This window comes from Trachypithecus francoisi, unplaced genomic scaffold (assembly GCF_009764315.1).
Source record: "Trachypithecus francoisi isolate TF-2019V2 unplaced genomic scaffold, Tfra_2.0 Lachesis_group7, whole genome shotgun sequence".
Taxonomy (NCBI): domain Eukaryota; kingdom Metazoa; phylum Chordata; class Mammalia; order Primates; family Cercopithecidae; genus Trachypithecus; species Trachypithecus francoisi.
Window position 1 is genome coordinate 97,940,618 of NW_022681472.1, and position 27,810 is coordinate 97,968,427.

General features: G+C 57.7%; 3 protein-coding genes across 4 annotated transcripts; all 3 read right to left on the minus strand.

Moving 5' to 3' along the window:
- Nucleotides 1-1,605: 1,605 nt before the first annotated feature.
- Nucleotides 1,606-3,115, minus strand: SLURP1 (secreted LY6/PLAUR domain containing 1). Its single transcript, XM_033202349.1, has 3 exons — nt 2,985-3,115; nt 2,459-2,578; nt 1,606-1,937 (listed from the first exon to the last, which is right to left on the minus strand). The coding sequence occupies exons 1-3, from the start codon at nt 3,040-3,042 to the stop codon at nt 1,804-1,806; spliced, it is 312 nt and encodes a 103-aa protein (XP_033058240.1). The 5' UTR covers nt 3,043-3,115; the 3' UTR covers nt 1,606-1,803.
- A 7,330-nt stretch (nt 3,116-10,445) lies between these two features.
- On the minus strand, nt 10,446-12,731 carry LYPD2 (LY6/PLAUR domain containing 2). Its single transcript, XM_033202350.1, has 3 exons — nt 12,584-12,731; nt 11,239-11,358; nt 10,446-10,737 (listed from the first exon to the last, which is right to left on the minus strand). The coding sequence occupies exons 1-3, from the start codon at nt 12,639-12,641 to the stop codon at nt 10,538-10,540; spliced, it is 378 nt and encodes a 125-aa protein (XP_033058241.1). The 5' UTR covers nt 12,642-12,731; the 3' UTR covers nt 10,446-10,537.
- A 10,314-nt stretch (nt 12,732-23,045) lies between these two features.
- On the minus strand, nt 23,046-27,187 carry LOC117078818 (secreted Ly-6/uPAR domain-containing protein 2). Of its 2 annotated transcripts, none has more exons than XM_033202308.1 (3): nt 27,018-27,187; nt 23,744-23,848; nt 23,046-23,292 (listed from the first exon to the last, which is right to left on the minus strand). In XM_033202308.1, the coding sequence occupies exons 1-3, from the start codon at nt 27,067-27,069 to the stop codon at nt 23,138-23,140; spliced, it is 312 nt and encodes a 103-aa protein (XP_033058199.1). In that variant the 5' UTR covers nt 27,070-27,187; the 3' UTR covers nt 23,046-23,137. The 2 variants fall into 2 exon arrangements, with proteins under 2 accessions (XP_033058199.1, XP_033058198.1); XM_033202307.1 differs by having other exon boundaries at nt 23,046-23,446; nt 27,018-27,171.
- Between the last annotated feature and the right edge of the window lie 623 nt (nt 27,188-27,810).

The window sequence follows — 27,810 nt, forward strand, 5'->3', positions numbered from 1 at the left end:
AATGCTGCATCCCTCCACCAAGCCTCAGTCTCCCTTCCTGCAGAATGGAGCCATGACCGGTCCTCCAGGCCGGCCGAGAGGGCCAGGGCTCTCTGAACTCCGTGCTGCGGGACCCCGGGGTCCAGGCGGCGCAGCCGCGCTCGCAGTGCAGGTTCCTGGCAGAGTGCACAGGCTCGCTGCGTGCTCGCGGAGAGAGCTCTGGGCGGGGTCTTCGCGGCGCGGGTTCCGGGGCTCGGGCGCGCGCCCTCTGCTGGCTGCGCGGGGTCAGCGCCGGGGGACCCCGCAGGTGCCTTCCCAGGCATGGGAGCACCCGCTGAGCCTTCCCCACTGCGCTCCGAAAGAGCCTGGAGGCCTCACCCCATTGCGCCGCTGGGAACGCCGCCAGAGATGCGGCGACTTTTTGCTTGGTGCACCTGGTGAGGTCCAGGCCCTGGCCCCTTGGCTCCAATCCAGGCCCTGGTGAGGCCCTTGGAGGTCCGGCCGTGACCCAGGGGACGTGCCCTAACGGGAAGCCACACCGCAGGCCCGGTGCTGGTAGCGGGGAGGCCCCGGGGAGCCTTTCAAGGGGGCCTCTCTGGCAGCTTTCTCTGGTCGGGGCTGCTCCCCAGGGAGAGCATTTAATTCCTGGTATTTCTGGGAGGGCGTAGAGGTAGGGGTAGGTTCGGACATCTGGGCCCTTCATAGAGGTGAGCTCTCACAGGGGTCCTGGGCGACCCCCGCCACTGCCCTGGTGACTCCCGCGTGCACCTGGGGTATGCCCAGCTGGTCAGACCACTGCCTGCTGCATACTGCTCCCACCCCAGCAGCCACAGGTGCCCACACGACCCCATGGGCATGGCCCAGCTGACGTGTGGGGCCTTAGAACCCAAGACCTAGCTGGGCAGCGCTTAGAAGGTGCGCAGCCCAGGGGACACCAGGGGACTGGGGCCTGAAGAGGGGCAATGTCTGGGGGTGGCTCAGGCCCACAGCAGCCCGTGCTCCCCGCTGGCTCTGCCCACCTCCTGACAGTGGCGACAGTGGCACAGAGCACTGTGACTGTGATGGGACAGCCAGGGCCAGGCAGAGGGGGAAGCAAGCCTGAAAGTCAGGTCTCCTGGGTCCTGAGGACCCTGGGCTCCTCCTCCTCTATTCTCCTCAGCCGTCCCAAGGGGACAGCGGGCAGTTGTCAGAGGAGGTGACTGAAACCGTGGAGCTGTGTGGTACCAGCAGGCCCAGGTGCACACATCCAGGAAGACCCCCTGGGCCGCGCAGGCAGCACCAGATATATCCACCCTGGGAGGAAAGTGGATTCCCACTCTGAGCTTCCTTTTCACTCTAGGGTGGGAGTGACGCCTCCAGGGTCTGCAGGGGAGATTCTTAGCGGGAGGAGATGTTCCCTGGGCTAGGGAACAGGTCTTGGTCTGGGACGCCAGGCTAGTTTGCATCAGGAAAGGGGCCCAGGAGGCATTTCTCCCCCTAAGTCTCTCTTTTCCTGTCTGTGAAATGGGTCACAGAGGCTCTGGGTGATAGGGAGGAGCAGGTGCCTAGAATGTGCTGTCATTCAGCCTGGCTCTCCTGAAGGGCAGCTCCACATGGTGTCAGTGCCCAGGAAGGACAAAAGTCATCTCCACTCTTGGCTTCTTTATGTTTTATACGTGTGGGGTATGGAAGGCAGAGGGTGCCTCTGATATGGTTCCCTCCCCTCAGACCCCTTGAGTGAGCTGTGCCCCGCAGCAGGAAGCAGGGGGAGGTGACCGCAGGTGGAGCCAGGCCCCGTCAGAGAGGAGGTGCCTGAGGAGCACCTTCCAGCCTGCCGCCCTCGGTTCAGAGGTCCGAGTTGCAGAGGTCTCGGAAGCAGCAGTAGACCAGGTGGGCGGCCCCGATGCTGTCGGGGTCAGTGGCCATACAGGAGCGGGAGCAGGAGCGGGTCACCACGGGGCTCTGGTTGAAGGGGAACTCTGCAGGGTGGGCCAGTGTCAGAACCCACACTCCCCTGCAGCGCCTGCCTGCTGCTGCACTGCTTCCAACCGCCGTCCGCTGACCTCGCCCTCCCTGCAATCCTGTTCCCAATAGCCCACATCTGTGAAGCTGCCCGGGGCCCAGCCCTCCTCCGACTGTGACCTGTTCATGAATTATTAGGACTTGTCGGACCTCTGAAGTGCCTGCCCTGAGATGGGAGCCCGAGCCCAGAGGCTGTGGCAACACCACCCAGTGGGTCTGTGTCAGAGCTGGTGTTTGAGCCCCCAGGGGACCCCAACAATTAAGCCCTACCCACCTCCAGCGCCCGGTGCCCAAGGACTGGATCTCTGAGGGGGCTGTGCCACCCTCGAAGGCACCCCAGCCAAGGTGTGGCAGCCTGTTCTGCCCATCCCACCTGCTGCCTTTTGGGCTGAGAGGAGCACCAGCAAAGGAGGGAGGCACTTGGGGGAGGTGGCCCTGACTCCAGTGCACCCAGCACTGCCGTGGGGCCTGGACTCACCTGCCTCCACCGTCACCAGTGTGGTCATGCAGGCTGTGTCCTCCGGCTTGCAGTGGGTAATGGTCCTGCAGGAAGCACTGACCATGGGCTGCTCGCAGGTGTAGCACTTGAGGGCCTCACCTAGGTGAGGGATGGGGGCAGAACCTCATCACCTGGCCTCGGGGGCCTCATCCTGGAACCAGGAGGCAGGGGCTGAAGGAGTCTCGCTGGCATCTTTCAAGGCCCTGGGGAGCCCTTCAAGGGGGCCTCTCTGGCAGCTTTCTCTAACTGAGCTGAGCCACAGACTTGAATGCTGCATCCCTCCACCAAGCCTCTGTCTCCCTTCCTGCAGAATGGAGCCATGACCCCTGTCCCAGGGTGAAGCTGGGCTCTGGGACCCAGGAGGGTCACTGAGAATGAGGAGTATGAGCCTCATGGGGGCCTAAGGAGGCTCTTGGCTCCAAAGCACCCCTAACAGCCCCATCCCCCTAGGAGGTGGGCAGATAAGCTCAGGGGCAGGGTCCCCACCAACCTGCGGCCTACTCACCGCAGCCCATGCTCCAGGCTGCCACAAGCAGCAGCTGCACAGCCCAGCGAGAGGCCATTGCTCCGTGGTCAGGAGCAACGAGAGGCAGCCAGCTTCACATCAAGGATTTATACTCAGCCCCTTGGGCACTGGCTCCTGGGCGGTGGCAGAACCGGCCGTGTGAGTCAGGAAGGTGAAGGCGGTACAGGGCCCAGTGGGGAGGCAGCTGGCAGGAACATGGCAGGCAGGCAGGGAGCTGGATCTGGGAGCTCTGAGGACGGTGACCCTGCCCTCTGCTTGCACACCTCCAACACTGGGGAACTCACTCTTCCCCAGCCACGTCCAGTGGTCCTGGGACAGCTGTGACAGAGCAGGCCTTTCCCACTGAGCTCAGACTGCCCCTCGAATGAGCCCCCATGTCCTGGCTGTGCCTCTGGGGTTCACATAGGCCACCCAGCCCCAACCTGGGGGACCCTTAAGACCCGGGTCAGTGTGGCCTCTGCCCTTGTTGCTCTAGCCCTGCCTGGCACCCCCTCCCTGCAGCCCTCTCCACAGACCTCTACCTGGTCTGTGTACACCTGATACACACCTGCAAAGTAGAGGCCAGAGGTAGGAAGCAGGTGTCAGGTGACGGTAGCGTGGGCCAGCTAGACCGCTCTCAGGGCTGACAAGGTTGGGCCCAGGAGTGGCCCCTCATCACTGCCAGCCCCTTCTCACTAATGACCTTTAGACCAAGCCTAAGTTTCTTGGTTTTAGGTTCCTGACAATGGGATTCTGCTCACCCTCCAGCCTCCTGGCCTGACTGTGTTGTCTGCTCTTTACTGCATGCCCCCCACCACACCCTGTTCCATATCCACGCCTGCCTATGCCATGCCACTCAGTGACCACATTGCCTGGTCTCCCATCTGATGTCCCACATCTTCCCCATGCTGTGAGGCCCACTAAGGTGCTCCTCTTCACAGTCCTTCTAGGTATACTAGCCTCTCTGGTTTCTCTGTCCTGTGATGTCCTAATGGGTGGTTGCATAGATGGATGAGTTGATGGATGGATGGATGGGGGATGGATGAATGGGGGATGATTAGGGGATGGATAGGGGATGGATGGATAGATGGGTGAGGGATGGATGGGTGAATGAATGGGAGATGGATGGGTTGATGAATGGGTGGATGGGTGGATGAGTGGGTGGATGGGTGGGGGATGAATATGGGATGGATGGGTGGATGGTGGGAGATGGATGGGAAATGGGTGGAGGATGTATGGGTGAATGGGTCGGGAATTAATAGAGGATGGATGGGGGATGGATGGTGGATGGGTGGGTGGGTGGATGGATGGGTGGATGGGGAATGGATGGAGGATGGATGGGTGGATATGTGGGGGATAGATGGGGCATGGGTGGAGGACGTATGGGTGGATGGGTGGGGATGGATGGATGGATGGATGGATGGATGGATGGGGGATGGATGGGTGGATGGATGGATGGGTGGATGGGTGGGGATGGATAGGAAATGGGTGGAGGACATATGTTTGGATGGGTGGGGATGGATGGATGGGTGGATGGATGGGAGGTGGATGGGAAATGGGTGGAGGATGTATGGGTGGATGGGTGGGAGATGAGTGGAGGATGAGTGGGGGATGGATAGATGAATGGATAGGCGGATGGATGGATGGATGAGTGGGTGGATGGATGGATGGATAGATGGCTGGATGGGTAGATGGATGAGTGGGGGATGAATATGGGATGGATGGGGGATGGATGGGTAGATGCGTGCGGGATGGATGGGGAATGGGTGGAGGATGGATGGGTGGATGTGTGGGGGATGAGGGGAGGATGAGTGGATGGATGGGGGATGGATGGGTGGATGGGCAGAGGATGGGTGGAGGAGGGGTGGGTGGATGCATGGATGGATGTTAGATAGATGTGTGGATAGGTGGATTTCAGAAGGATGGATGGATGGAGGATGGGTGGATAGGTGGGTGGAGGATGGAGGAATGAATGGGGGAAAGATGAGTGGATGGATTATTGAATGAATGACACTTGAGATAGTTGATGGGTGAAAAAATGAATGAATGGATGGGAGAATTCAGGGATGGAGGGATGGGTGGCTATAAACGTGGTGGCAGACAAATGTGTAGTGAGTGAGTGGGCCCTTCTGAGGCAGAATTCGATGCCGGAAGGAGCTCTGGACTGGCACCAGGAGTCCTGGGTTCTGGTCTTGGCCTACTGCTCTCTCCATCTGTGGCCTTGATGTGGTCCCTTTTTCCTTCCAGTCTTTGGTTTTCTGTTAGTAGTTGTGAAAGCTAAAGTGACCTGGCCTTGTGGGCTGAGGTGAGTTGTGTGAAGCTATGGGATGGTTGCAAGAAAGCCAAGGGAGGGCGTAGTTACTGCAAATCAAACAAAGGGGCTGATATGGGTTGGTGCACAGATGGCAGCCAAAAGCAGCCTCTCCCCAGGGCTTGGTCCACAGATACACCCAGATGTTTCGAGAGGAGTCAGAGACTGTCCAGTTCTGGAACCTGTGCTCCACCCAGCCTTCCGTGTGGCCCATGTCTATTCACAAGACACTCTCACCCCACTTTCTTTCATCTATAAGCTGGTCAGGGGAACATCTGCCAGAGGGTGGTTGTGAAAACTAGCAAGTATCTGGCAAAGGATGGGTCTCCATCATGCTTTCGCCTCAGCTCTGTGCTGATCACAGTGCAGGTGTACTTGGGGTAGAGGTGGGCAGATGCTGAGGACAGGGGTACTGCTCTCAGCTGCTGCTTGCATTGGCTTTCAAAGGGAGGGAAGTCCTCAGAGGGTGCTCTGGGTGGGAGTATTAGCCAGCAAAGGGGCACAGGCAGCCTTTCTGCTATGTGGGAAGCGTGGGCACTAACTTGGCCCATCCCTGAGCCCAGCACCCTATTGGCAGGTGGAAAAGCAGCACTGTGTCAGACACGACTCAAGCAGGGAGAATTTATGCCCTAGTTAGGTGACTGCCCTCCCCTCCTCCTGCCTCTCCATGAATCCACACCTTTTCCCGACATGTGGAACCGGGAGACCAGGTTTTTTGAGGGCAGCTCCATTTCCCAAACCCCAGAGTTCTCATCCATGGTAGGCCTGCAGCACTGAGCCAGTTCACACCAAGCCCCAGCTATCTGCCATGTCAGCCCAGTCTCTTTCCCAGGGGCCTGGCCCTTTCTCCTTGGCTACACTCTTCACCCTCCTCTCAGAGAGACCAGCTAAAATGCAAACTGGCCCATGGCACTGCTCTTCCCAGAAACGCTCCCTGACTCTCCACTGCCTTCAGCATGCAGTCAAAAAGCCCTACCACCACCGTTGGTGTTTGATGCTTGCCCTGTCTGGACTGGCCTGAGGGACTACTGGACTGTCATCTCCTCAAGCAGAACATGTTTCCATTCCTCTAAGAATCCTTCTCCCACAGCCTGGGTCTGACCATGCTGACTGTTGAGCAGCATTTGCTGGAGGATGGATGGATGGATGGATGGATGGATGGATGGATGGATGGATAGATGGGGGAATGGATGGAGGATGAATGGATGGATGGATGGATGGATGGATGTGTGGGTGGATGGATAGATGGGGGATGGATGGAAGATGGATGGATGGGTAGATGGAAGGGGGATAGATGGATGAATAGGTAGGTGCATTGGTGGATGGATGGGGGATGGCTGAATGAATGGGTGGGTGGATGGGTGGATGGATGGGTGAGTGGATGGATGGGTAGGTGGATGGATGGGAGACAGAAGAGGGATAGATGCAGGGGTGGGTGGATGGGTAGATGGATGGGGGGATGGATGGATGAGTGAATGAATGGAGACTGGACAGAAGATGAATGGATGGGTGGATGGATGAGTGGATGGATGAGTGGATGGATGGATGGATGGATGAATGGATGTATGGATAGATAAACGGATAGGGGATGGGTGGATGGATGAAGAGAGTGATGGATGGGTGGGTGGGCATATGGGTAGAAGGATGGATGGGTGAATAATGTATGGCTAAAAGGGGAGATGGGTGGGTGGAGGATGGATGGATGGGTGGATGGATGGATGGGTGGATGAGTGGAATGAATGGGTGGATGAATGGAATGAATGGGTGGATGAATGGATGGGTGGATGAATGGATGAGTGGATGAATGGAATGAATGGGTGGATCAGTAGTTAAAGACAGGCTTAATGTTGTTTCTTCCAAGGTGACCCAGGATGGGTATTTGTGGGCATTCAGGATGACCTCTCCCCAGGGTACAAATGCTTTGTAACCTCTCTAACAGAACTCAGCACAGGTTTGGACACCCCTGGGAATGGGAATCTTACTCCTTCTCAGGGCAGAACCTGCCCCATTGGGACAGACCTGTTTCAGGCCTTCTTCCATGCGAGCTCGGACTTGCCAGTCTGACACCCTCAGCCTTGGTTCTGACCCTGTGTCCAGGCTGCAGAGCCAGTCACATCTCACAGGTGAGTCTGATAGCTAGTCAAGTTCCTTGGAGGGTTGAGTTTTTTTTTTTTTTGAGACGGAGTCTGGCTCTGTCGCCCAGGCTGGAGTGCAGTGGCGCTATCTTGGCTCACTGCAAGCTCCGCCTCCCGGGTTCACGCCATTCTCCTGCCTCAGCCTCCTGAGTAGCTGAGACTACAGGCACCCGCCACCACTTTGTATTTTTAGTAGAGACGGGGTTTCACCACGTTAGCCAGGATGGTCTCGATCTCCTGACCTCGTGATCTGCCCACCTCCTCGACCTCCGAAGTGCTGAGACCACAGGCATGAGCCACAGCGCCCGGCCAGGATTGGGGTTTTTTGCATAGACAGGCACTGAGTGAGCTCTCAGCTTTGGCTGCTGATTTAACAATGGTTAGAATAGAAAGGGGGAGGCAAGGAGCTGGAGGTGGCTGCAGTAGCTACCCAGGGACACTGGCTGGTGACTTAGATGGCATGATGACAGTGGGCACAGGGCTGAGGCTGAGGAAGATGTCCTGGCAGTGGGGTGGGGGGATTGCTAATGCCGAGATATGGGAGGTGATGACTGAGGTCCTGAGGGTGCTCTGTCCTCTTGAAGGTTAGTGCTGGGTTCCAGCTTTGTCCTGGCTCTCTTGTCTGCATTTGAGAGCCAGACATCCCTGCCCTGGGGTGGGCTGAGCCCTGCTCCCTGAGGAAGTGTGGCAGGTGTTCATCCTGCTCTGGAAGGTCACAGCAGGTGGCCTGGGGAAGGTCAGGAGTAGGGGAGAAAAAAGGACAGCTGGCAAGGTGGTCTCATCATTTCTCTGATTTCAGGGCCAGATGTGATGGGGCCGGGGCAGAGGGTGCTGGAACTGGCAGGTCCTAGAGAGGAGCAGAGCCCACTCCATCAGCCCCCCACGGGTGGGAGAGGCCTGCGCCACCAGACACTGAGTTCAACTCCTCCCCTCCCCTGCCTGCGCCTGGCTCCTCTTCTAACCAAAATCTGGAACCACTGGCTCTTCCTTTTCCCATCAAACCATGCCCTGCCCTGCTCATTCCTACAGGCTGTGAAACTGCCCAGGGCACTGCACTGGTGGGGCCCTGGGTCCCTGCCCTGGCACCTCACTATAAGCCTCTCCTACCCCACTGGCAAGCTGAGGAGTAAGCCTGGTTGAAGGACTTGGGTCATGGGGAATCTCAGGGACAGGTACCCTAAAGGTGGCATCATGGACGGTGAGGTTAAGGTCAAAGATAGGGATCTAAGGCTTGGAATGGGCCTCACTCACAGCCTGTGCTTGGGCCTTAACTGAGCCTCTTCCCCTATCATTGACTGAAGCCTTTTCCTGATCACACAATCACACACTGAGCCTGGATCCTGGTTAGAGATCGAATCCCGATCCTTGGCCCTTGACTGGGTCATACTCGGTGGCTGTGCCACAGGCTCACACACGGAGCCAGGACATCAATCATAGATCAAGGCTTGGCACTGGTTACAGACTGGGACCTGATCACTGCCAAAGACTAAGCCCCGATCCTGATTCCAGGCTGAGTCCTGATCTCTGATCACAGATAGGCCTTGTTCGCAGTCTCTGTAGGGTGTGTGTCTGTGTGTGTGTGTGTGTCTGTGTGTGTGTGTGTGTGTAAATAGAATCTCAGACTAGGCTTTGAGGCCACTTTGTGAGAGTCTTGAGAAAAGCCAGCTGAGAGCTGTGACATGTCTGATGGCTGAGAGCATGTCTCCCTCTTGACAAAATCAGAGCTCAGGGTCATAGCCCGGATGGGGTATCCAAGACACCACTAGAATATTCCTAGCCTCCCAGGCCCCTTCCTTTCCAGGAGGCTGCCCTCATTCTAGCACCAAGGCGTCTCTGACAGATGGTCACTGTGCTCCAGGTGGTGGGACTCATTGGGCTGTGGGGGCCCGGCCCCTGGGAGCAGGCCCTGGACCATAGCGCCCACTGTGGACTACAGGTCTAGTCCCAGGAGGGTGACACCCAGGGGCCCAGAAACAGCTACAGGAGCAGGGAGGGTGAGGTGGGTAGGCTCAGTGGGGGTCTGCAGGGTCCAGGGGGAGGAGCAGGTTCCAGGGTGAATATTCTTCTCTTCTGTCCAGGCTGGGGCCCATCTCTTGCCACCACCTCCCTTGGGCAGCCCTTGGGAGGGGCCGGCGCTGGGTAGCAGGGCCACTGGGTCCTGTCCTTCCTCATGTCCTTGTGTGTGTCCATGTTCCTTGTGTGTTTCTAGGACCGTGTGCATGTGTGTGCATGTGTGTGCATGCATGTCCCTGCCTGTGATCATGGGGAGTCTCAGCCTGGAGGCCTCTGGGGCAGAGGACTCCCTGGAGAGTGGCCTGGAGGACTGGGGCACTGACCTAGGGCCCAGGTGAAACGAAGGTCCCTTCTGCACCAGAACTTGTGCTGCCCTGGGCATCTGACCCCCTGGGCACCCGACCCCTGGGAGCAGAGCTAAGTGAGGGCAGGGATATGAAGTGGACATGTGGGGTGAGCCTGGAGAGGCAGGCAGTGGACTCACTGGGATCTGGCCCATGGCCTCCTCTTCAAAGCAGCCTCCACCATCAGCCTTGGGGCAAGGCCCTGCTTAGGCTGGGGAGGTGGGTAGTGGGGTGCTCCAGGGGACAACCCCAGATCCTGGTCACTGCCTTGACCTTCCTGCCACCTGACAATGCCTTGCCCTCCTCAAGCCTGCCAGATCTCTCCATCATTCAAGGCCTGGCCCTAATGCCCCCTCCTCCAAGGAGCCGGCCCTGACTTTACCCTGGCAGATGTGGTGCTCCCTTGCCCATGGGTCTCAGCTCCTGCCCCACCCTGGTCAGGGCCCCACATCCCCTGAGAGCAGAGATCTGCATGGTTTGTGTGGGGGTCCCCGGCCCAGTGGCTGTTCTCGCGATGGGATAGAGCCTAACATCACAGGAAGGCAGGAAGAGAGACAGACAAACAGAAACGGGGACATAGACGGGGTTAGAGATGCAGCTCGGGGCCCCTCTCTCTGCCCTGGAAGGCAGGTCTGTGCCCAGAAAGGAGACTCAGAAGTCCTGGTGCAGGGGGCACTTCTTCAAGGCATTTGGAGCTGGGCCGCACAGGGCCGGCTGGCGCAGGGCCATGGGGGTTGGCGGGGACTCGAGTCAGAGGTTCAGGAGTGGGAGAAGCGTGAGGGCCCCGGCCAGGCAGTGAGGGCTGTTCAGAGCAGGTGCCCCATCTACATTGCACAGCTCAGTGTTGCAGCAGGACACGGGCCGGGTCTGGCCAATGCCATCCACATCCGAGGGCTCACACTTGCTGGCGCAGGACTTGGTCACCGTGCAGTCCCCCTGGAAGGGGTACACTGTGGGGTGCGGGAAGAGTCAGCCATCAGGGCTGGTTACTGCCTCCAAGCCCTGGTCCCTGCCGGCACCACCTCATACAGGCCTCACTCTGGGGTCACCCACCCGGGTTTCCGTCCCTCCTGGCCCAGTGCTCTCCTCTTCCTCTTTCCTCCCACTGGTGTTGTCCGGGTGTCTACCATGTGCCGCCTGGCATTCTGGCATTCTGCACCTGACCTGATGGGGCACTTCCCACCCTGAGGTGACTGTGAAACCAAAGCCTGTAAGTGTGCCCACCTTCCCCAGTCCCCCCAAAATGAGTTTGCAGATGTGTTCCCACTGAAGGACAGGAGGGAGAGAGGAAGAAAGGGGAGGGCAGAGGGAGGCCTAGCTCAGGCAGAAAGCCATTTTTGGAGATGGGTGAGGTGGTGGCTGTGCACTGGGGCCAAGCTGGCTGGTGGTGACTGGGCTGGAGGTGGCTCTGACCAGGAACCCAGCTCTGCCCGCCTTCCGTGCCCACTGACCTATCTCCCGGGAGTAGAGTGTTGTCTTGCACATGGTTTCATTCATGGTACAGGTGGCGATGGTGTTGCAGTCGGACACTCCCGTGGGCTCCAGACAGACGTAGCAGTGCAGGGCCGGTGCTGGGGAGAAGGGACAAGGGCTGTCAGGCAGGCTTCACCCCTCCCAAGCCCAGAGACAGTCTGTCCTGGAAGCCCAGGTCTGAAGGGGACAGTGACACTGGCCAGGGCCAAGATGCCCACCAGCCAAAACTCAAGAACAATACCAGGAGCCTGGGGTTGGGGACAGGCCGGGCTCCGCCTCGGGACCCTGCATCCAACAGAGTCAGCTGCTGGGGGCGGGGGTCCAGCCGGCAAGGCCTGGGCGGGGCCAAGCCAAGTCCCTTTGGAAACGTTTGGGAGACTCGGGGACTGAAGCCCTGGCATCTTCATAGCAAGAGGCACCTCAGGCAGGAGGCCTCAGGTCGGAGCGTGGCTGGGAGCAGGTTACCAGGTTACCCCCTCAGTTTCCCCATCAGGGAAGTGCTGCTGTGGGGGTTAAGGGATCAGGCCAGGAGGCCCACGGAATGCAGGGTGGACCAGGCTAGGGCCGGGCTGCGTCTGGGTGCCCATTCTTCTCCCACAGGGACTTACAGGCCGGCAGGAGTCGGAGAGGCTTCAATTCCCTCCTACTCCAGTGACCCCAGCCCCAATGGCAGCACCCCAGGTGGGTCTGACTGGCCTCCATGCTGGCTGGGGCAGCCAGCTGCACAGCTAGGCCTGACTCCTCCGTCCCCACTTTGGGGACCTAGCAGGGCCTCTGCCCCCTCTGGTGCACCTGTTTCTGGGAAATGGGCAGAGCCATCCGCCAGGGGTCTCTGGGCCCAGCTGCTTCTGGTTGAGTCCAGACATTGCCCCGATGGTTGTTTCAGGCCCCGTGTGAGGGAGTCACCCCACCCCGTGTGTCTGGTTTCCCCACTCGTCTCCATCCCTACTGCCACCCCAGCCTCACAGCCTCCCTGGGGTCCCCTTCCTTCCCCTGCTTAAGGCCCTTCGGGTGCCCATAGCCCCCCATAAAGTGCGACACCCAGGCTGGTGCCCAGGGATGTGGCTGGCTGCCCCCCGCCCACCTCGAAGGCCACCCTCTGCTCACCCTCATTAGGCTCCCGCCCCCCTCACTGCCCGCCCCTCTCTCCATCTCCACCCTCCTCTCCTTATGGCCAGGGGTGGGCCACACACTGGCCCCGCGCCTCTGGCTTCTCCTGCCTCTGAGGCCCCTTCCTGGGGTGCCCTCCCCAGGAACAGTGTGCAAATGTCAGTGGGTGGCATCTCCCTCTGCCGCAGCTCCCCTGTGGGTCCCACGCCTCACCGAGCTCTCCGCAGGCAGCCAGCACCAGCGCCAGGAGCGCCAGCTGTGTCCCCCTCATGGTCCGGCCCACTCCTCTGTGCTCTCACCCTAGCGGAAGTGCTCTTGCCCGGCGGGGTACAGCGGACACCAAGTGAGGTGGCCGACAGACCTGTTGGCTGAGCGGATTAGTGGGATCAAGTTTCCCGAGGGTGGAGGTGTGAAGACCCCGCCCCAGGCCCGCCTCCAGGGGCTCCCCATCCTTCCAGGCTGCTCCTCCCACTCCCAGCCTGGCCCTCTAGGCCCACCCCACCTGCCTGGGACCCTCCCTGTCTCTTCCTCATTCCTCCAGTAACAGGCGGGTCCCCTCCCTGCCCCTTCCTGACCCCTCCACCTCCCCGCCTCCGCCACCGTGGCCTGGGGCTGACCCCTTTCCCTTTGTGGGGACCCTCCTTGACTCCTATACACCCTATGCCTCGACTCTTCTCCCCACTCCCCTCCATCCAGGTCAGCCCCCACTGACTCACCCCAGGTAGCCCAGGGACACCCCCCAGACGGCCTGGAAGGGGACAGGGAAGGGTGGTGGGCCACTCTCTGCTGCCGGCTCCTCAGGGATCCTTCCTGCCTCAGGTCATCTGTGTTCCAGGACAGATCCGTGTGCTGGATCTTCCCAGATTCTGGGCTGGAATCTTCCCAGGAGGACCTTGGTCCCACCTCCCAGCTCCTTTGGGTGGTCAGGCTGGGTGTTGGGGGCCTGGGACTGAACTGCCACCCGGACAGTCAGCTACACGGTTTGCTCAGAGGCTTAAGGAGACAAACGCCAAAAACTACTGGGTCAGCAGAGAAGGTCCTGGATGGAGAGTGGGGTGGGGAGGAGCTGGGTCCCTTGGGGTGCTAATCCCATGCCCCCAGCCACCTGCCAGCTGGGCACCTTCATCCCTAACCTTCCGCTAAGGGTGCCCTCAGGCAGGGCTTACCTCCTGCTTGCAGGTAAGGAAACTGAGGGAAAGTTCCTTGCCCCGGGCTCAGACAGAGGACAGTGACTTTGGGTTGGGATGACTCAGGCCATCTCCAGCTCAGCTCCCTCTCCTTCTACGGACATCCCCCCAGAGTGCCTGCACCAGCCTTCCCAGATTGTGTCTGGTCTGTGATCCTGCCACCTCCTGCTCCCAGTCCTGCTGCTGCCAGTGTGTAGGGTGTGGGGGTGGGGGGACGGATGCATGACAAGCAGCCTGCATCTTCCTGGGCCCTGGCCATCAAGGCCATGATGTCAGCTATGCCCAGACTCACACTGGAGCGCTTCAGCCCGAGCGCCTAAATCCCACCCCCTCCTGGTCTTTGCTCCTGCTGTTCCCACTGCCAGGAGAGCCCTTCCCTCTCCTGCCCCATTGGCTGAAATTCTGTCTTTGGTAGACTGCACTCTCCTGCCTGCACCCCCTCCTTGTCATGGCCCTTTAGGGGTCCCTGGGTTTTCCTGCTGGATCAGCTCTGTTTGGGATCTGGTCTTCGCCCCAGCGACTGAGAGAGCCTGTGTCTCCCTGAGCACTAAGTGGGGGTGGAGTGTGCAGGGGTGGTGAGTGGGGCACCCAGGATTCCCTAGCATCCCACTTGTGTCAGAGACTTAGCCTAGTGGATCTCACTTTTCCTCACTGCACGCCAGAAGTGCACAGTGCTAATGCATTTATTTTGCATAAGGGAACTGTGGCTCTGAGAAGTAATTGACTTAGGCAAGGCCACCTAGCCAGGGCTGGGTGAAGGCCGAACAGCAGCAAGCCTGTCTGGTTTTGCATGGTGCCACTCAGCCACGCTGCAATTGGCCGTTGATGCTGGGTGCAGCTAACTGGATTAGACACCCCACCCTACACACCCTGGGTTCCTCTTGAGGCCTGACCCAATTCCTCTGACATGGCATGGCCCAGCTCCTTCCTGTCCTCAGACCCAGGGGCCCCACCTGTGCCTTCTACCTAGAACACACGCCTGGCCCCCAGGTAGCCAGCTCCTCCTAGAATTTCTGCCTGACCCCCAGTGGAGAGATCCAGGCCAAGCCTTTCTGCAAAGTTGCAGCTGCCTGATTGGGGCATGGAAAAATGTGGCCTAGCCAGGGTCTGGGCTGGCTTTGTTTGGGAGGACTGTGTTTCAAGAAGACCACACCCTTCCCTCCTCAGTTCCACTAGGAACTTCTGGGTCAGGGCTCAGTGTGTGACCAGAATCCGGGATCTGTGTATTATTAAGATCAGGGCTCAGCATATTACAAATGTCAGAGCTCAGCACATGACCAGGATCAGAGTCAATGTGTGATCAGGAGGAAGGCTCACCTTGTGACTAAGATCAGGGCTCAATATGTGATCAGGAGCAGGGCTCAGCATGTAACAAATGTCAGAGCTCAGCTTGTGGCTAGGATCAGGGCTCAGTGTGTGATCAGGAGCAGGGCTTGGCATGTAACAAATGTCAGAGCTCAGCTTTTATTCAGGATCAGGGCTCAATGTGTGATCAGGAACAGGGCTCAGCACATAACAAATGCCAGGGCTGAGCTTGTAGTCAGGATCAGGAGCAGGGCTCAGCATGCAACAAATGTCAGGGCTCAGCTTGTGACTAAGATCAAGGCTCAGTGTATGATCAGGAGCAGGGCTTAGCATGTAACAAATGTCAGGGCTCAGCTTGTGAGGATCAAGACTCAGTGTGTGATCAGGAGCAGGGCTCAGCATGTAACAAATGTCAGAGCTCAGCTTGTGACTAGGATCAGGGCTCAGTGTGTGATTAGGAGCAGGGCTCAGCATGTAACAAATGTCAGGGCTCAGCTTGTGACCAGGATCAAGGCTTAGTGTGTGATTGGGAGCAGAGCTCAGCATGTAACAAATGTCAGAGTTCAGCTTGTGACTTGGATTAGGATCATTGTGTATAGGATCAGGGCTCAGTGTGTGACGAGAGACAGCCTCCAGGGATGACTTCCACCTACAGTAATGCTGCCACTAAACTAAGGAATTGTCAGGCTGCCACTGGAGCTGCTGACTTCAAGAAATTACCCCTGAACTGTGATCCAGGGATCAGATGGGGCCCTTGCACCTGCTCCCACACCCCTGCACACTGGACCCCTGCTGTGAGGCCTTTCTTCAGGACCTTCCCCAGATCCCTCTCCATGGGCCGGGGTGAAGATTCAAGTCTGTCTCCTAGAGGCACTCTGGTGGGGGAAGGCAGCAGTGAAGAGAGGCCACACTCTGGTCCTTGGCAGTTTCTGCTGACAGGTCAGTGGGTCGGATGGCACCCAGGGTGGGATGGGAGCTCAGGTTCCATGGTCTGCCATGTCCCGTGCTACCCAGGGTCTGTCCATGGTCATCTGGTGTCCCATCATTACCCAGTGTTCTCTGTCTGCTCAGGCCCTGCGGTCAGTCAGTGTCCTGTGGCTGCCCACACTTACTGCATCACTGTTTCTGTTTCGGAGTCTGGGCATGGCTTCATGTTGCTGCTGGGTCACTCCCAGGCTTCAGTGCAGGCTTTGGCTGAGCCATAATCATCTCAAGGCTCAGCTTGGGGAGGACCTGCTTCTAAACTGGTGTGGAGTTGGCCAAACTCTGTTCCTCATTGTCTGTTGGTGGAGGCCGCCCTCAGCTCCCGGCCATGTGGGCCCATTCAACGTGGTCACCAGTTTCGTCAGAGCCTCAAGCTGCACTAGCGTCTATTGCTGGGTAGCAAATCACCCTACGCTTAGTGGCTTAAAACAACACTCATTTTTAGCTACGGTCTTTCTTGCCATGTGGGTTCAGCTAGGCTCTCTGCTCAGGGTCCCACAGGCCACAGTCAAGGTGTGGTGGGGCTGGACTCCAACCTGGAGTTTCCAGAAGGAATCTTAGTCCAGGCTCACTCAGGCACTGGCAGAATCCACGTCCTTGAGGTCACAGGGCTGATGTCCCTGTTTCCTTGCTGGCATCTGCGGAGGCTACTCTGTGCCCTAGGGCCTCCAGTCCTCCTTAGGTGACCCCTCTGCCTGCCAGTCAGCCACGCACACTGCATCCTCCTCCGGCTTCAGTCTCTGTCTTCCTTTTCTGCCACTAGCAGACATGTTCCGTCCCTGGCTGCATCTTGCACCAAACAGTAAAACCCCCAACTTTGTCATTCTCTCTGCAAGTGCTGAGGTTCATTGGAGGTGGCTTCTGGCCTCTGCTTTTGCCTTCCCCCTTCTTGCCTTTATGATGAAGTGTCCCCAAAGCCTCACCTTCCATGGCCACCTCATCCCAGGGGAGGGATTTGGAAGCTGATTTGTTGTTGCCCATCTTCTCGGCTGATGGGACCCTCAGAGGTTGGATGACCAGCTCCAGAATCTGACCCTCAAGGGTCACTTGCAAGTAATGCCTTCTGATGGCTCTCAATGGGTCTTGAAGAAAGACTCCTGGAATGAGACCCCATGCCCACTGCTCATCAGGGAGGCAGTGGGCGGAGCCACTGCTCATCAGGGAGGCGGTGGGCGGGGCCTGTGCATGTGTATACCTTTGCCAGGTGGCCTGTGGCCAAGAAGCCCCATGAGCCAGGACCCCGTGTGGCCAGCAGAGAAGTAGGTGCCTTGCCTGGATTCCTGCCTTCCACATTCAGGAAATAGAGGTCGCCCCTAGGCTCCAGGGTCCCTGGGAAAGGGAGCTGTGGTTTTCCAGCCCCTGCAGCGCCAGGCGGTGCCCTGGCATGGTTGTGGGTGGAAGCCAGGGCCTTCTACCAGCACAGGCTAGGCTCCCCGCTGGCCCCAAGCCACAGCGAGGTGCCACAGGGGTAGCACTGGGGGCCTCTCCCCTGCACCAGGGACGCCCTGCCGGTACACAGCCCCACCTGTACACAGCCCCACCTGCTCTGCCCTTGGTGGCTTCTCCTCCATCCTCTCACCCCTGCCCCGTCTTCTGCTTCGGGGCAGGAGTCCCCAGGCCCCATGTGGGAGGCTGTGGCCAAGCCTGGGGGCAGGGCAGTTTCTGATCACACTCGTATGGGACAGCCTCATTTCTTTTTTTGCCTCCAAAAGAGGAATTCCTCTATTTGAGCAGCTCCCTGGGTGGACCAGGAAAAGGAAGTGTCAGAAGTTCAGGTCTGGGGCACCCTTCCAGGCCAGATGCCAGCAAGGCTCAGGGAGGGCTGGCAGCCTCCAGCGAGGCCTGGGGGCTGGCTGGAAGGAGTCAGGTTTAGAGGTGCTGAGTGGGGAGGAGACACAATCCTGAGTCTGATACGCAGAGCCCTGTAGGAGCTGGCACTGTACCCCTCTGTGGCCTTGTCCCCTGCACGGTCCCTCCCAATTTATGTTGGCAACACCCACCCTCACCCAGAACCCAGAAGAGCTCTCTCTGCCACTGCAGCTCCAGGGCCCAGTGAGCCTTCCTGTGCAGCCTGCCCTCAGGGTGGTCTCCTCCCGGGAGTCTCAAGGGCTGCCCCACCTGGGCTCTGGCTCTCCCGGGCATCCCTGCTGAGGGGCTCCAGCAGGGCAGACCAATGGCTCCTAAACCAATGTTACTATGTTGGAAAGGAAGTGGAGGCACAAATAGCACCAAGGGTTGTACGTTGGAAAGAGGTATCCTGTGTCCTTCCAGAAGGGATGTGCCCTCCAGTGCCACCCTCTGCACATACGCAGGTTAGCTCACCTGCAGCTTCATGATGGGAAAACTGCAGGGAACATCTGTCTGTGCACGTTCTTTGCCCCCTACCCTGTTAGGAGCAGCGGGGAGCAGTGGGGCTTGTTCACACTGAGAACCGGAGCCAACTCCACCCACAGGGCTCACTGTTCATGGGACCACGATCCCCTCCCTTCTCCTCCCCTCCCCTTTCCTTTTTTTTGACAGAGTCTCCTTCTGTCACTCAGGCTGGAGTACAATGGTGCTATCTCGGCTCATTGCAACCTCCCCCTCCTGGGTTCAAGTGATTCTCCTGCCTCAGCCTCCTGAGCAGCTGGGATTATAGGCGCATGCCAACACGCCTGGCTAATTTTCGTGTTTTTAGTAGAGATGGAGTTTCACCATGTTGGCCAGGCTGGTCTTGAACTCCTGACCTCAAGTGATCTGCCCACCTTGGCCTCCCAAAGTGCTGGGATTACAGGAGTGAGACACCACGCCCGGCCTAGACCACGACTTTCCACCCTGCGTCTTCATTCCTGAGCTTCACGCTTCTAGGAAGAGAAAGCAGCAAATAGCTATCATTTATTGAGGATCTTCCCAAAAGGTCTATTGACTCTTCAATAGAAACCGTTAGGGGACACCTACAGACTCAGAACCCATGGCCTCAAAATTCTAAACTACTTTTTCCAAGTCCTGGTCCAACCCTAACTGAACCCCCACCTTGGAAGACCTACCTCAAATCAGACTCAAATCCCAGGAGTGCTGGAGGGAGCTGGGGTGACCTGTCCTTGGGTTTTTGGTGACATTTTAGGGAGCCAGCAGTCAACAAAATGCTAGTGGCATTTTGAAGTTTCCTGGACAGGACTGATTTGTCCTGCAAGGGCTGCATCTGTGACAGCACAGAGGTTGGTCCGTGTCCTTTCTCGCCACGTGGCCGGGTCGCTCTCCTGCTCGGGGGTTTACAGTACTGCTTGGCACCTCTCTGATTCCAAGTACGGTTGAATTTCTTCTCCTTGGCTTGGCCACTTGAATGGCTTTTTCTCTGAACAGGCTGCTCATATCTGTTGCTCTTTGGAGATCTGGAAGGATTATTTACCGTAAACCAAAAATAAAATTCTAAGCCCCCGCCCCCAGCCATCTGAATGGACCCTCTTCTCGGCTAGGGTATTCCGAAGTGAACCTGAAAAACTGGTTCAGACCATGATGGGAAAGGGTTGGACAGCCTCATCATCCCTCCTCCCTCTTGGAATTCAGGGAAAGCTGACCAGCGTTAACATCCACACAGACCTTCAGTCTGATGAGAAACATTTACCGTCTATTGGCTTGGAAGCCTGCTATCTGGAGGCTTCATCTGATGATAAAACCCTGGTCTCCACACCTCTTATAATCCACACATTCCTTTCTATTGATTGCAGGTCTTTAGATAATCTTAACTCTTTCAACCAATTGCCAATCAGAAAAATTTTAAATCTGCCTAAATCCTGGAATCCTGCCTCCTGCACCGCCCCCCCACCCCGCCCCAGCCTCATCCCCCAGAGTTGTCCTGCCTGTCCGGATGGAGCCAATGTACCTCTTCCATAGATTTTATTGTTATCTTCAGTCTCCCTAAAACTAGACTGTGCCTCGGCCACCTTGAGCACATGCTCTCAGGTCTCCTGAGGGTTATGTCATGGGCTATGGCCCTTCATATTTGGCTCAGAATAAATGTCTTCACGTATTTTACAGTTTGACTCTTTTCGTGGACATTATGTGTGGAGGGAATCATTACATGTTACATGTGTGGCAAATATTTCCTTGTTTGTCTTGTCTTTCAGTTTGTTTATTTTGGTTTATTTTATTTTATTTTAGATTTTTAGATAGTATTTATGAATCCCAATTCTGGTTTTGTGTCTTTTCTTTAAAAATTTTTTTTCGCAGCTTTATTGAATATACTTCACATACCACACAATCCACCCATTTAAAGTGTGTAATTCAGTGGTTTTTAGTGTATTCACAGTTTTAGCACATTTTCATCATCTTGAAAATAAACCCTGAACGCTTTAGCACTCTCGTTGCTTCATTCCTGTGAGAACATGAGATGCTTATTTTGTGAGATTGTGAGATGGATATTTTGGTTTCCTGACATACAGCTCTTAAAACCCTTGGAATCCCTGGAGTGGCAAGGGCATCTTTTGTACGCTAATGAGAGGATTGGTGACTGGGGGTCCCCAGGGAGCTTCAGGATGGGGACCCACAGGATTAGAGAGCTGGGACTTCAGCCCCACCCCCAGCCTTCAGGGGAGAGGAGGGGGCAGCAGGTTGGGTTCATCAGTGGCCAGTAGTTTAATCCATCATGCCTGCGTAATGAAGCCTCTGGAATTTCCCAAAAGGACAGGGTTCAGGGAGCTTCCGATAACGGAGCATGCGCAGGTGCCTGAGGGTGCCGCTGGGAGGGCCTGAGAGCTCCACGCCCCTCCCCGTGCCTGCCCCGTGCGTCTCTTCCACCTGCTGTGCATCTGCACCTTCGTCACAGCCTGTGTCATAAATGGGTAAACGCTGGACAGTGCATCCCTGAGTCCTGTGAGCTGCTCCAGCAAGTCATCAAATCCGAGGAGGGGGTCGTGGGAACCCTGATTCATGGCAGGTCGGTCAGAAGCACAGGCCACACCTGGGGCTTGTGACTGGCATCGGAAGTGGGGTTCATCACGTGGGACTGAGCCCTCCACCTGCGGGATCTGACGCGACCTCCATGGGAATGGCGTCGGAATTGAATTGAGGACACCCAGCCGGTGTCCACTGCAGTGTGGCTTGGTTGCTGGTGGAGAGAAATACACACACACTTTGGTGAGGGGGTGAAGTACTGTATTGTGTGAGAGCAGGAAAAGTACTCTGGCTCTTCCCTATTTCTTTTTGTTTGTTTGTTTGTTTTTTAAGATGGAGTCTCGCTCTGTTGCCCAGGCTGGAGTGCAGTGGCACGATCTTAGCTCACTGCAACCTCCGCCTCCCTGGTTCAAGTGATTCTTGTGCCTCAGCCTCCCAAGTAGCTGGGATTACAGGGATGTGCCATCACACCTGGCTAATTTTTGTATTTTTAGTAGAAACGGGGTTTCACCATATTGCCCAGGCTGGTCTCGAACTCCTGACCTCAGGTGATCCACCCTCCTTGGCCTCCCAAAGTGTTGGGATAACAGGCGTGAGCCACTGTGCCCGGCCTTTCCCTCTTTCTTAATAATCCCTGCCACCCTCTGGCAACCACTCATCTCCTTTCCCTCTCTCTAGAGCTCCCTATTCCGGCTACTTCTGAGAAAGAATCGTACACTGCTTGGCCTGTTGTGCGCGGCTGCTGTCTCACTCAGCGTCGTGTTTGTTTTCAAGGCTTCCCCATATTTTCAAGGCTCCCCGTGTTTTGATGTGGGTCAGAGCTTCATTCCTTTATGTGGCTGAATGACATCCCGTGGTGTGGGTCTGTCATCTCTGTTGATTCGTCCATCAGTTGATGGGCATTTGGGTTTTTCCTGCCTTTTGCCTGCTGTGAATAATGCTGCTGCAAATGTTTGTGCACAGGCTTTGGTGTGGACGCCTGTTTACTCCTCTTGGGCCATGTCTGGGGGTGGAATTTGGCCCAGGAGTGGAATTGCTGTGTTTACAGCAACTCTGTGTCCAGTCCCTTCAGGAATACGTCTTGCTTTTCTATTCTGAATTGTCTAGCATTTAAAAACCTCTTCTTTTTACATCGAAACCTCTGATTCAGTTGGAATGCCTTTGCTATAACGAGAGGTGAGGATCCAGCCTTATCCTGTTCTCGCAGCAGTGCTCCACACTGCAGTGCTCCACGGTGGCTGTGGGGCACCCTGTCCCTCCCCCACAGATCTGAGAACCACTCCATTGTTCCCTCAATTCTTGAGCTTATCTGGGTATCTCCAGCACACCCTGTTTGCATCGCCTTCTGTGCCTGGGGCTCTGAAAGTTGTCCTGGCACCTGAGTGTCCGGAGGCCCTGCCTGGGACACCTCCTCCTTGTGGAGCAGCTTGACAATTCCATCAGCTTTCTCCCGTGCTGATTCTTCACAAGAACTTTGCCAAGGTGAGAACAAGAGAGGCCGAGGAAAGGGATTGGCGGTGCGCTTCTTGGCAGGTGCTAACTCAGTGGGGGGACCTGCAGATGTTGACTCGCCTCAGCCTCTCCGAGGGGAGTGCCAGGCTTATGTGGGGGTCCCATTCAACCTTGCAGCCCGAAGCTCAGCCATGATGCAATGTTTGGCTAGCGAGTGATCGACTTCCACAAACATCGCTCACCTCGTTTCCCACGGCCACCCCGAGAAGGGCGGCCACAGCTGCCCATCACCTCAGTCTGATTCATCCCACTCCCAGCATCTCCCCCCAGCGCCCTGCCCTGCATGCTGGGTACCCAGTGGCCCAGAGGAGCTGGAGGTAGTGTTCCCTACCAGAACTGGGGGTTTCCTAGGGAGGGGCAGGCCGGGCCACTGGCCCAGGGGTGTGTATGAGGGCGAGGGTGAGGAAGCCACAGTCTGCCTCACCCCTCTCCCTATTCCAGAAGGCCTGCGGCAGCTGTCTTTGCCAAGGGCCCCTCCCCCCTTCCTCCACCCCGCACAGCCTCCATGTCTCAGCCGGGATGTCCTTTCTCTGAGGCTTCCCAACTCCCGCTCTGGGGTGGGGGTCTCCTCGTGTGCCCCAGCCCCAACTCCCACTCTGGTTGCTTCAGGAACAGCAACTGCCCGGGGGGCCTGGGCCCCTGTGCCCTTCAGGCCTGACAGTTGGCCGGAGGTGGGAGGGCCTTTCCGTGATAAGGGCAGGTGGGGGTGGGGTAGTAGGGTTTAGCCTGGGGTGAGGTAGCGAAGCACTCCCAAACCTACTTCACTCTACCCCCAAGCCCAGGATGGCGGGGCTCCACTCTCACTGGATAGCTTGTGCCACATGATCCAATCATATTTTATTTGGGGGAGGTTGGGAACTGAAGGGGTGGCAGGCACGACGGGCCCCAGACTTGGACAGCAGCAGATTTAGGCAAGACTCCACACAGGACTTCCCGAGGACAAGTGGTGCTGGATGGTGGCTGCAGAGGCCAGGAGATGTGGGCCAGCCAGGCTTGAGGGAGGGGCGGCCGTGAGCCCTGGCGCCAGGCCGTGAGGGCTGTGGGGGCTGAGTGTCCGGAGGCCTGGAGGAGGGCCGTCGTCAGCCATGGTTGCAGAGGCTGGTCTGGCAGCAAGCAATGGATACGTAGGGGCCCAGGCCCAGGCTGGGGATATCGGGGCAGCCCGTGTGGCACATCTTGGTGACCAGAGGCAAGTTCTCGATGTTGCTGAGGACCCCTGAGTGGGCAGGAGAGAAACCATGGAGCTCCCTGAGCCTCTGGTTTGCCCAGACCGTGCTGCCCCATCTGCCACTGAGCTGAGGGTCAGACACCCCAGGTACATGAAGCATGCGGGCACTCCCGGGGGCAGACGCGGCCCTTTGCTCATACCCTTCCCTGGGCATCGCTGGTGGACACTCTCCCCTATGCTTCTGATTTACTGGGTGCCTGGATCAGGCTCTGTCCCCCTCTGAGCCCACATCTTCCCACCTGGGCAAGAAGGGCATGGCCAGCCCACTGCTGCCCCCTCACTCACGGGTGGCAGTAGTGACGCAGTGGGTGGAGTCCCTCGGGCATCTGGATCCACGGGAGCACCCTCCGAAGCCCGTACACTGATGACACCACAAGGCTTGGGCTGCAGCTGCCGGCATGGGGACAGACAGGACACAAATGGACGGGAGGCAGGTGTGGGCCACCTTCTGCAGTGATGGTGCCCACTCAACTCCACCCAGCAGCCCATGACCTTTCTCAGTGGCCAGTCTCCCAACCCTGTGATCCAGTCCTCCCAGGAACTGGGCCCCTGTCCCTCATCTTGGGGTGCCTGGCAGCCCTGCAGCTGGAGCCAGCTGGTTGCATCCTTGCCCAGGAAGGAGCCTTGGGCAAGGTGGGGCTGGGCAGCCCTGGCTTGCAGTGTGATGTCCCAGGGGAGTGAGGGTACAGCAGCCTGGCTGTTTGGGGTCCCTGGGTGGGGGGTGTGGGGGAGGTGGAGGGGCCCTGAGATGCTCTTTCTGGCCATGCCCCCTTTTGCCTCTGGGTACTGAGTGGTGCCCTTTAGACCCCTGGGACCGGATTCTGGTGGCTGAGATGTTGGGGCTGTTCCTGCATCGACAGGGAGCCCAGGGCAAGGGAGACCAGGACGTGGTAGAACAGGAATTAAAAGAAATTAAAGAATGTGTAGGCCAGGCATGGTGGCTTACGCCTGTAATCCCAGCACTTTGGGAGGCCAAGGTGGGTGGATCACTTGAGGTCAGAAGTTCAAGACCAGCCTGGCCAATATGGTGAAACCCCATCTCTACTAAAAATACAAAAAAATTAGTTGGGCACTGTGGCGTGTGCCTGTAATCCCAGCTACTCAGGAGACTGAGGCAGGAGAATTGCTTGAACCTGGGAGGCAGAGGTTGCAGTGAGCCGAGATCACACCACTGCACTCCAGCCTGGGCGACAGAGAAAGATTCCATCTCAAAAAAAAAAAAAAAAAAGAACGTGTAAACAGAAACTCAGTTGTATGTAAGAAAACCCAATTCCCCCTGAGGAAAAGAAATAACTGGAGTCCTTTAAAACTTAACTGCCTATTTTTCTGTGGCTAGTGAGCCTTATCTCTCCCTTTCCCAGGCATTGGGAAGACCCTGTTTCTCTAGCTGTGCAGTTGCAAGGTCACAGACAGATAAACTCAAGTCTTAAAACATGTTTTTCCTTGAAAAGTAAGGAATGATGTAATGCATATCTCAATTAATTGAATAACTGTCTTTGTTTCTTGCTTCTGTAACATGCTTCACCCTGCAGAGATCTCTCTCCGCCCCATGAAATGCTTAAAAGGTAACTTAACTCTTTGTTCAGGGCTCAGTCCTTTGGCTATTAATCCGACTGGGCCATTGCACCTAAATAATAAATATCCTCCTCAACCCCTCGGTCTCTCTAATTCCTTAAAATATCCCACTACAGTGGCAGCACCCAAGCAGCAGCAGGGAGCAGTGAGCTCTGCCTTGCTTTATCTAGGAGGATGGCCCGTGCTCGGGAGACACTGTGTTCTTCCGCCAGTGCTGCTGTGGCTCTGCCCAGCAGTCCTGCTCTCTGCTTTGGGCACTGCCCCACTCCCAAGGCCCACTAGCCCTCCTGGGCACTCCCCAAGGGCTTCCCTGCCTGCTCTCTGCCCCTCTTCATCCCTGACTCTGTCCTCTCCTCCCTGACCACCTCCGTCCATTTCTCAGCCTCAAACTCCCTCCCTCCCTGTCCTCACTTGAGGTTCACACACCCAAGACTGTGTAAACAGAGACCCTAACACCTACTGGCCCCGGGCCTGCTCTCTCTGCATAGGAGCCTGCAGGGTGACAGGGTCAATGGTGTGACCATGAGGACATGAGGGCTGATCTGTCACAGGCACCAGGCACAGGCCCTGGCTTCCTCTTGAGCTGTGCCCCAGGCAGCCAACCTCAGGACACTGGAAGCCACGCCTACCTTATCCCGTGTTTGCTGGGCTGCCCCTGCCTCACTGTTGCCAAAGGTGGAGAAGGGCTGGAGTCAGCCCCGGTCAGCACCAGCTGCAAGCCCGGGTTCCTGACAGCATGGCTCTGCAGGCACCAGCACTGAGCTGACCTCAGACCTCAGTGCACACCAGGCCCCTGCCACTGGCCAGAGTCCTCTGGTCACCGCTAGGTCCTGTGGGTGGAATCCTCCACGGAGGCACCACAGAGAAGGTAACACAGATGGGAAGTTCTGGCCAGGACAGGCCCCTACCATCAGCTTTGGCTCCTCTACCATCCCCGGAGAGCAGGCTGAGACCCCACCTTCAAAAAAGAAAGGTGGTGACAGCTGCCTCCCAGCCTCTCTTTGCCCCTTCCCACCAAAGTGGCTTGAAACTCCCCTTGGCTGTCACAGCTGGCTGGGGTGGGGGGTAGCAGGGAAGATGGGCAGGAGTCTGGGGCACCAGAAGGAAGAGGTGAGGATATAGGTGCCCAAGGGTGCCATGGAGAGAACTAGCTCCTGCCTGCCCCCTACACATGCCCACCCTCCCAAGCCCCTGTGTGTCTCAGACCTTCATCACAGAGCTGGTCTGCCCTCATGACCCTGGGGCAGTCCTCAGGGTCAGCGGCTCAGCCACTTATAGGCCAGGAGGGTGCCCCTGGGGATGGAGGCTGGAGAGGTGTAAGCGACCCCTGAGCCAGCACCAGGGACTCACCGGTGCTCCACCACCTGCTCATTCAGGGCCTGAGAGGCAGGGGATACCCAGGTCATCCAACCCATAGCCAGGGACGCAGAGGCTTCCCCCTGGGGGGCTGGGCTGCTTGGGCTTGGAGGTGGGGGTAGCCGGCAGATCAAGGGGCCAGTTGGTTTTGTTCAGGTCTCGGGATGGGAGTGGAGATGCCCTGCCAAGAGAAGATGCTCGGGAGGAAGGAGTCCGGGGAAGGTGGCCTCAGGAGACAAGCTAGCTGGGAGGCCAGGCCCAAGAGGGCTGGAGGGGGGCAAATTCAAAGTGTGTGTATGCGCGCGCACAAAGGTGCGTGTGTGACGAGTGTCACTATGGACTGGGGAGGTCTGGGGGTTGGGGAGAGGAAGGGGGGTTTGAGCCAAGGGCTGTGCGCCCTGAGAAGTTGGGGGGTCAGTGTGGGGGTCAGTGTGCAGGCTGGGGCTGAGCTGGATGGACCTGCAGGATCGCAGGAGGCTTTCGGAGGAAAGCTGCACCCGGCAGATGGTGGGGGGACAGGAATGGGTTCTCCTGAGGTGGGCAGTCACGGCCCAGGGCTGGAGGGACAGTGGTTGGGCTAGAGCGATGGCGGCCCTGAGCAAGAGGTAGCCCCGGCCCCTGGACTCACCCAGCTGTAGGCTCAGGACGGCGGCCAGCAGGAGCCCAGTGTGGAACTGCATGTTCTCCTGGTGAGGTCGGGCTTTCAGGGCCCTGGCCAGCTGCCTTATACCTGCTGGCACCCCGCCCTGGCCCTCGCCCGCGCAGCAGACTCTGTGGGTCTGAGTCACCGGGCAGCTGGGCTCAGCCAAGGAGCCGGGCTGGGGTCCAGGCGATAGGGGCCAATCTGGCCCCAAAGCTTGCTGGTTAGGCCTCCAGGCAGGCTTGTGTAATCTCATGAGCCACCTCTTCTTGTCCGTAAAGCAGGACAGTCCTGGTTGACAGGACTGAGGATTCCATAAAATGGCCTGGCAACAGGCAGGCGACGGCCACAGGCCACTCTCCCTCAGCAGCTGGGAAGGAAGGCCTGGCACCAGGCAGGCAACAGCCACAGGCTGGTCTCCCTCAGTGGCTGGGAAGGAAGGTCTGGTGGGAAGGAGGGAGGGCCTCAGGCACTAGCACCCAGCCCAACCCTTACACCTCAAAATGCACATGAAGCTCAGGGCTGGGTGTAAGCCAGAGGTCTTCACCCGTACTCCCACCCTAGAATGAGTTCGATGACAAGACCTCCTCCAAAGAAGTCAGAACTTTCCCATCCTGACGCCCCCAGGGCTGGGAGAGTGCAGAGGGAGCAAAGCTGTGAGCCGCCTCTCTGTGGTCTGTCATCCGAACAAGGAACCACAGCCATTGTCACGCTGTGACTGATGCTCCAAGATCTGTGCACAGGAGTAGGGGGACAGAAAGCCCCTTAGTACTAAAAGGGG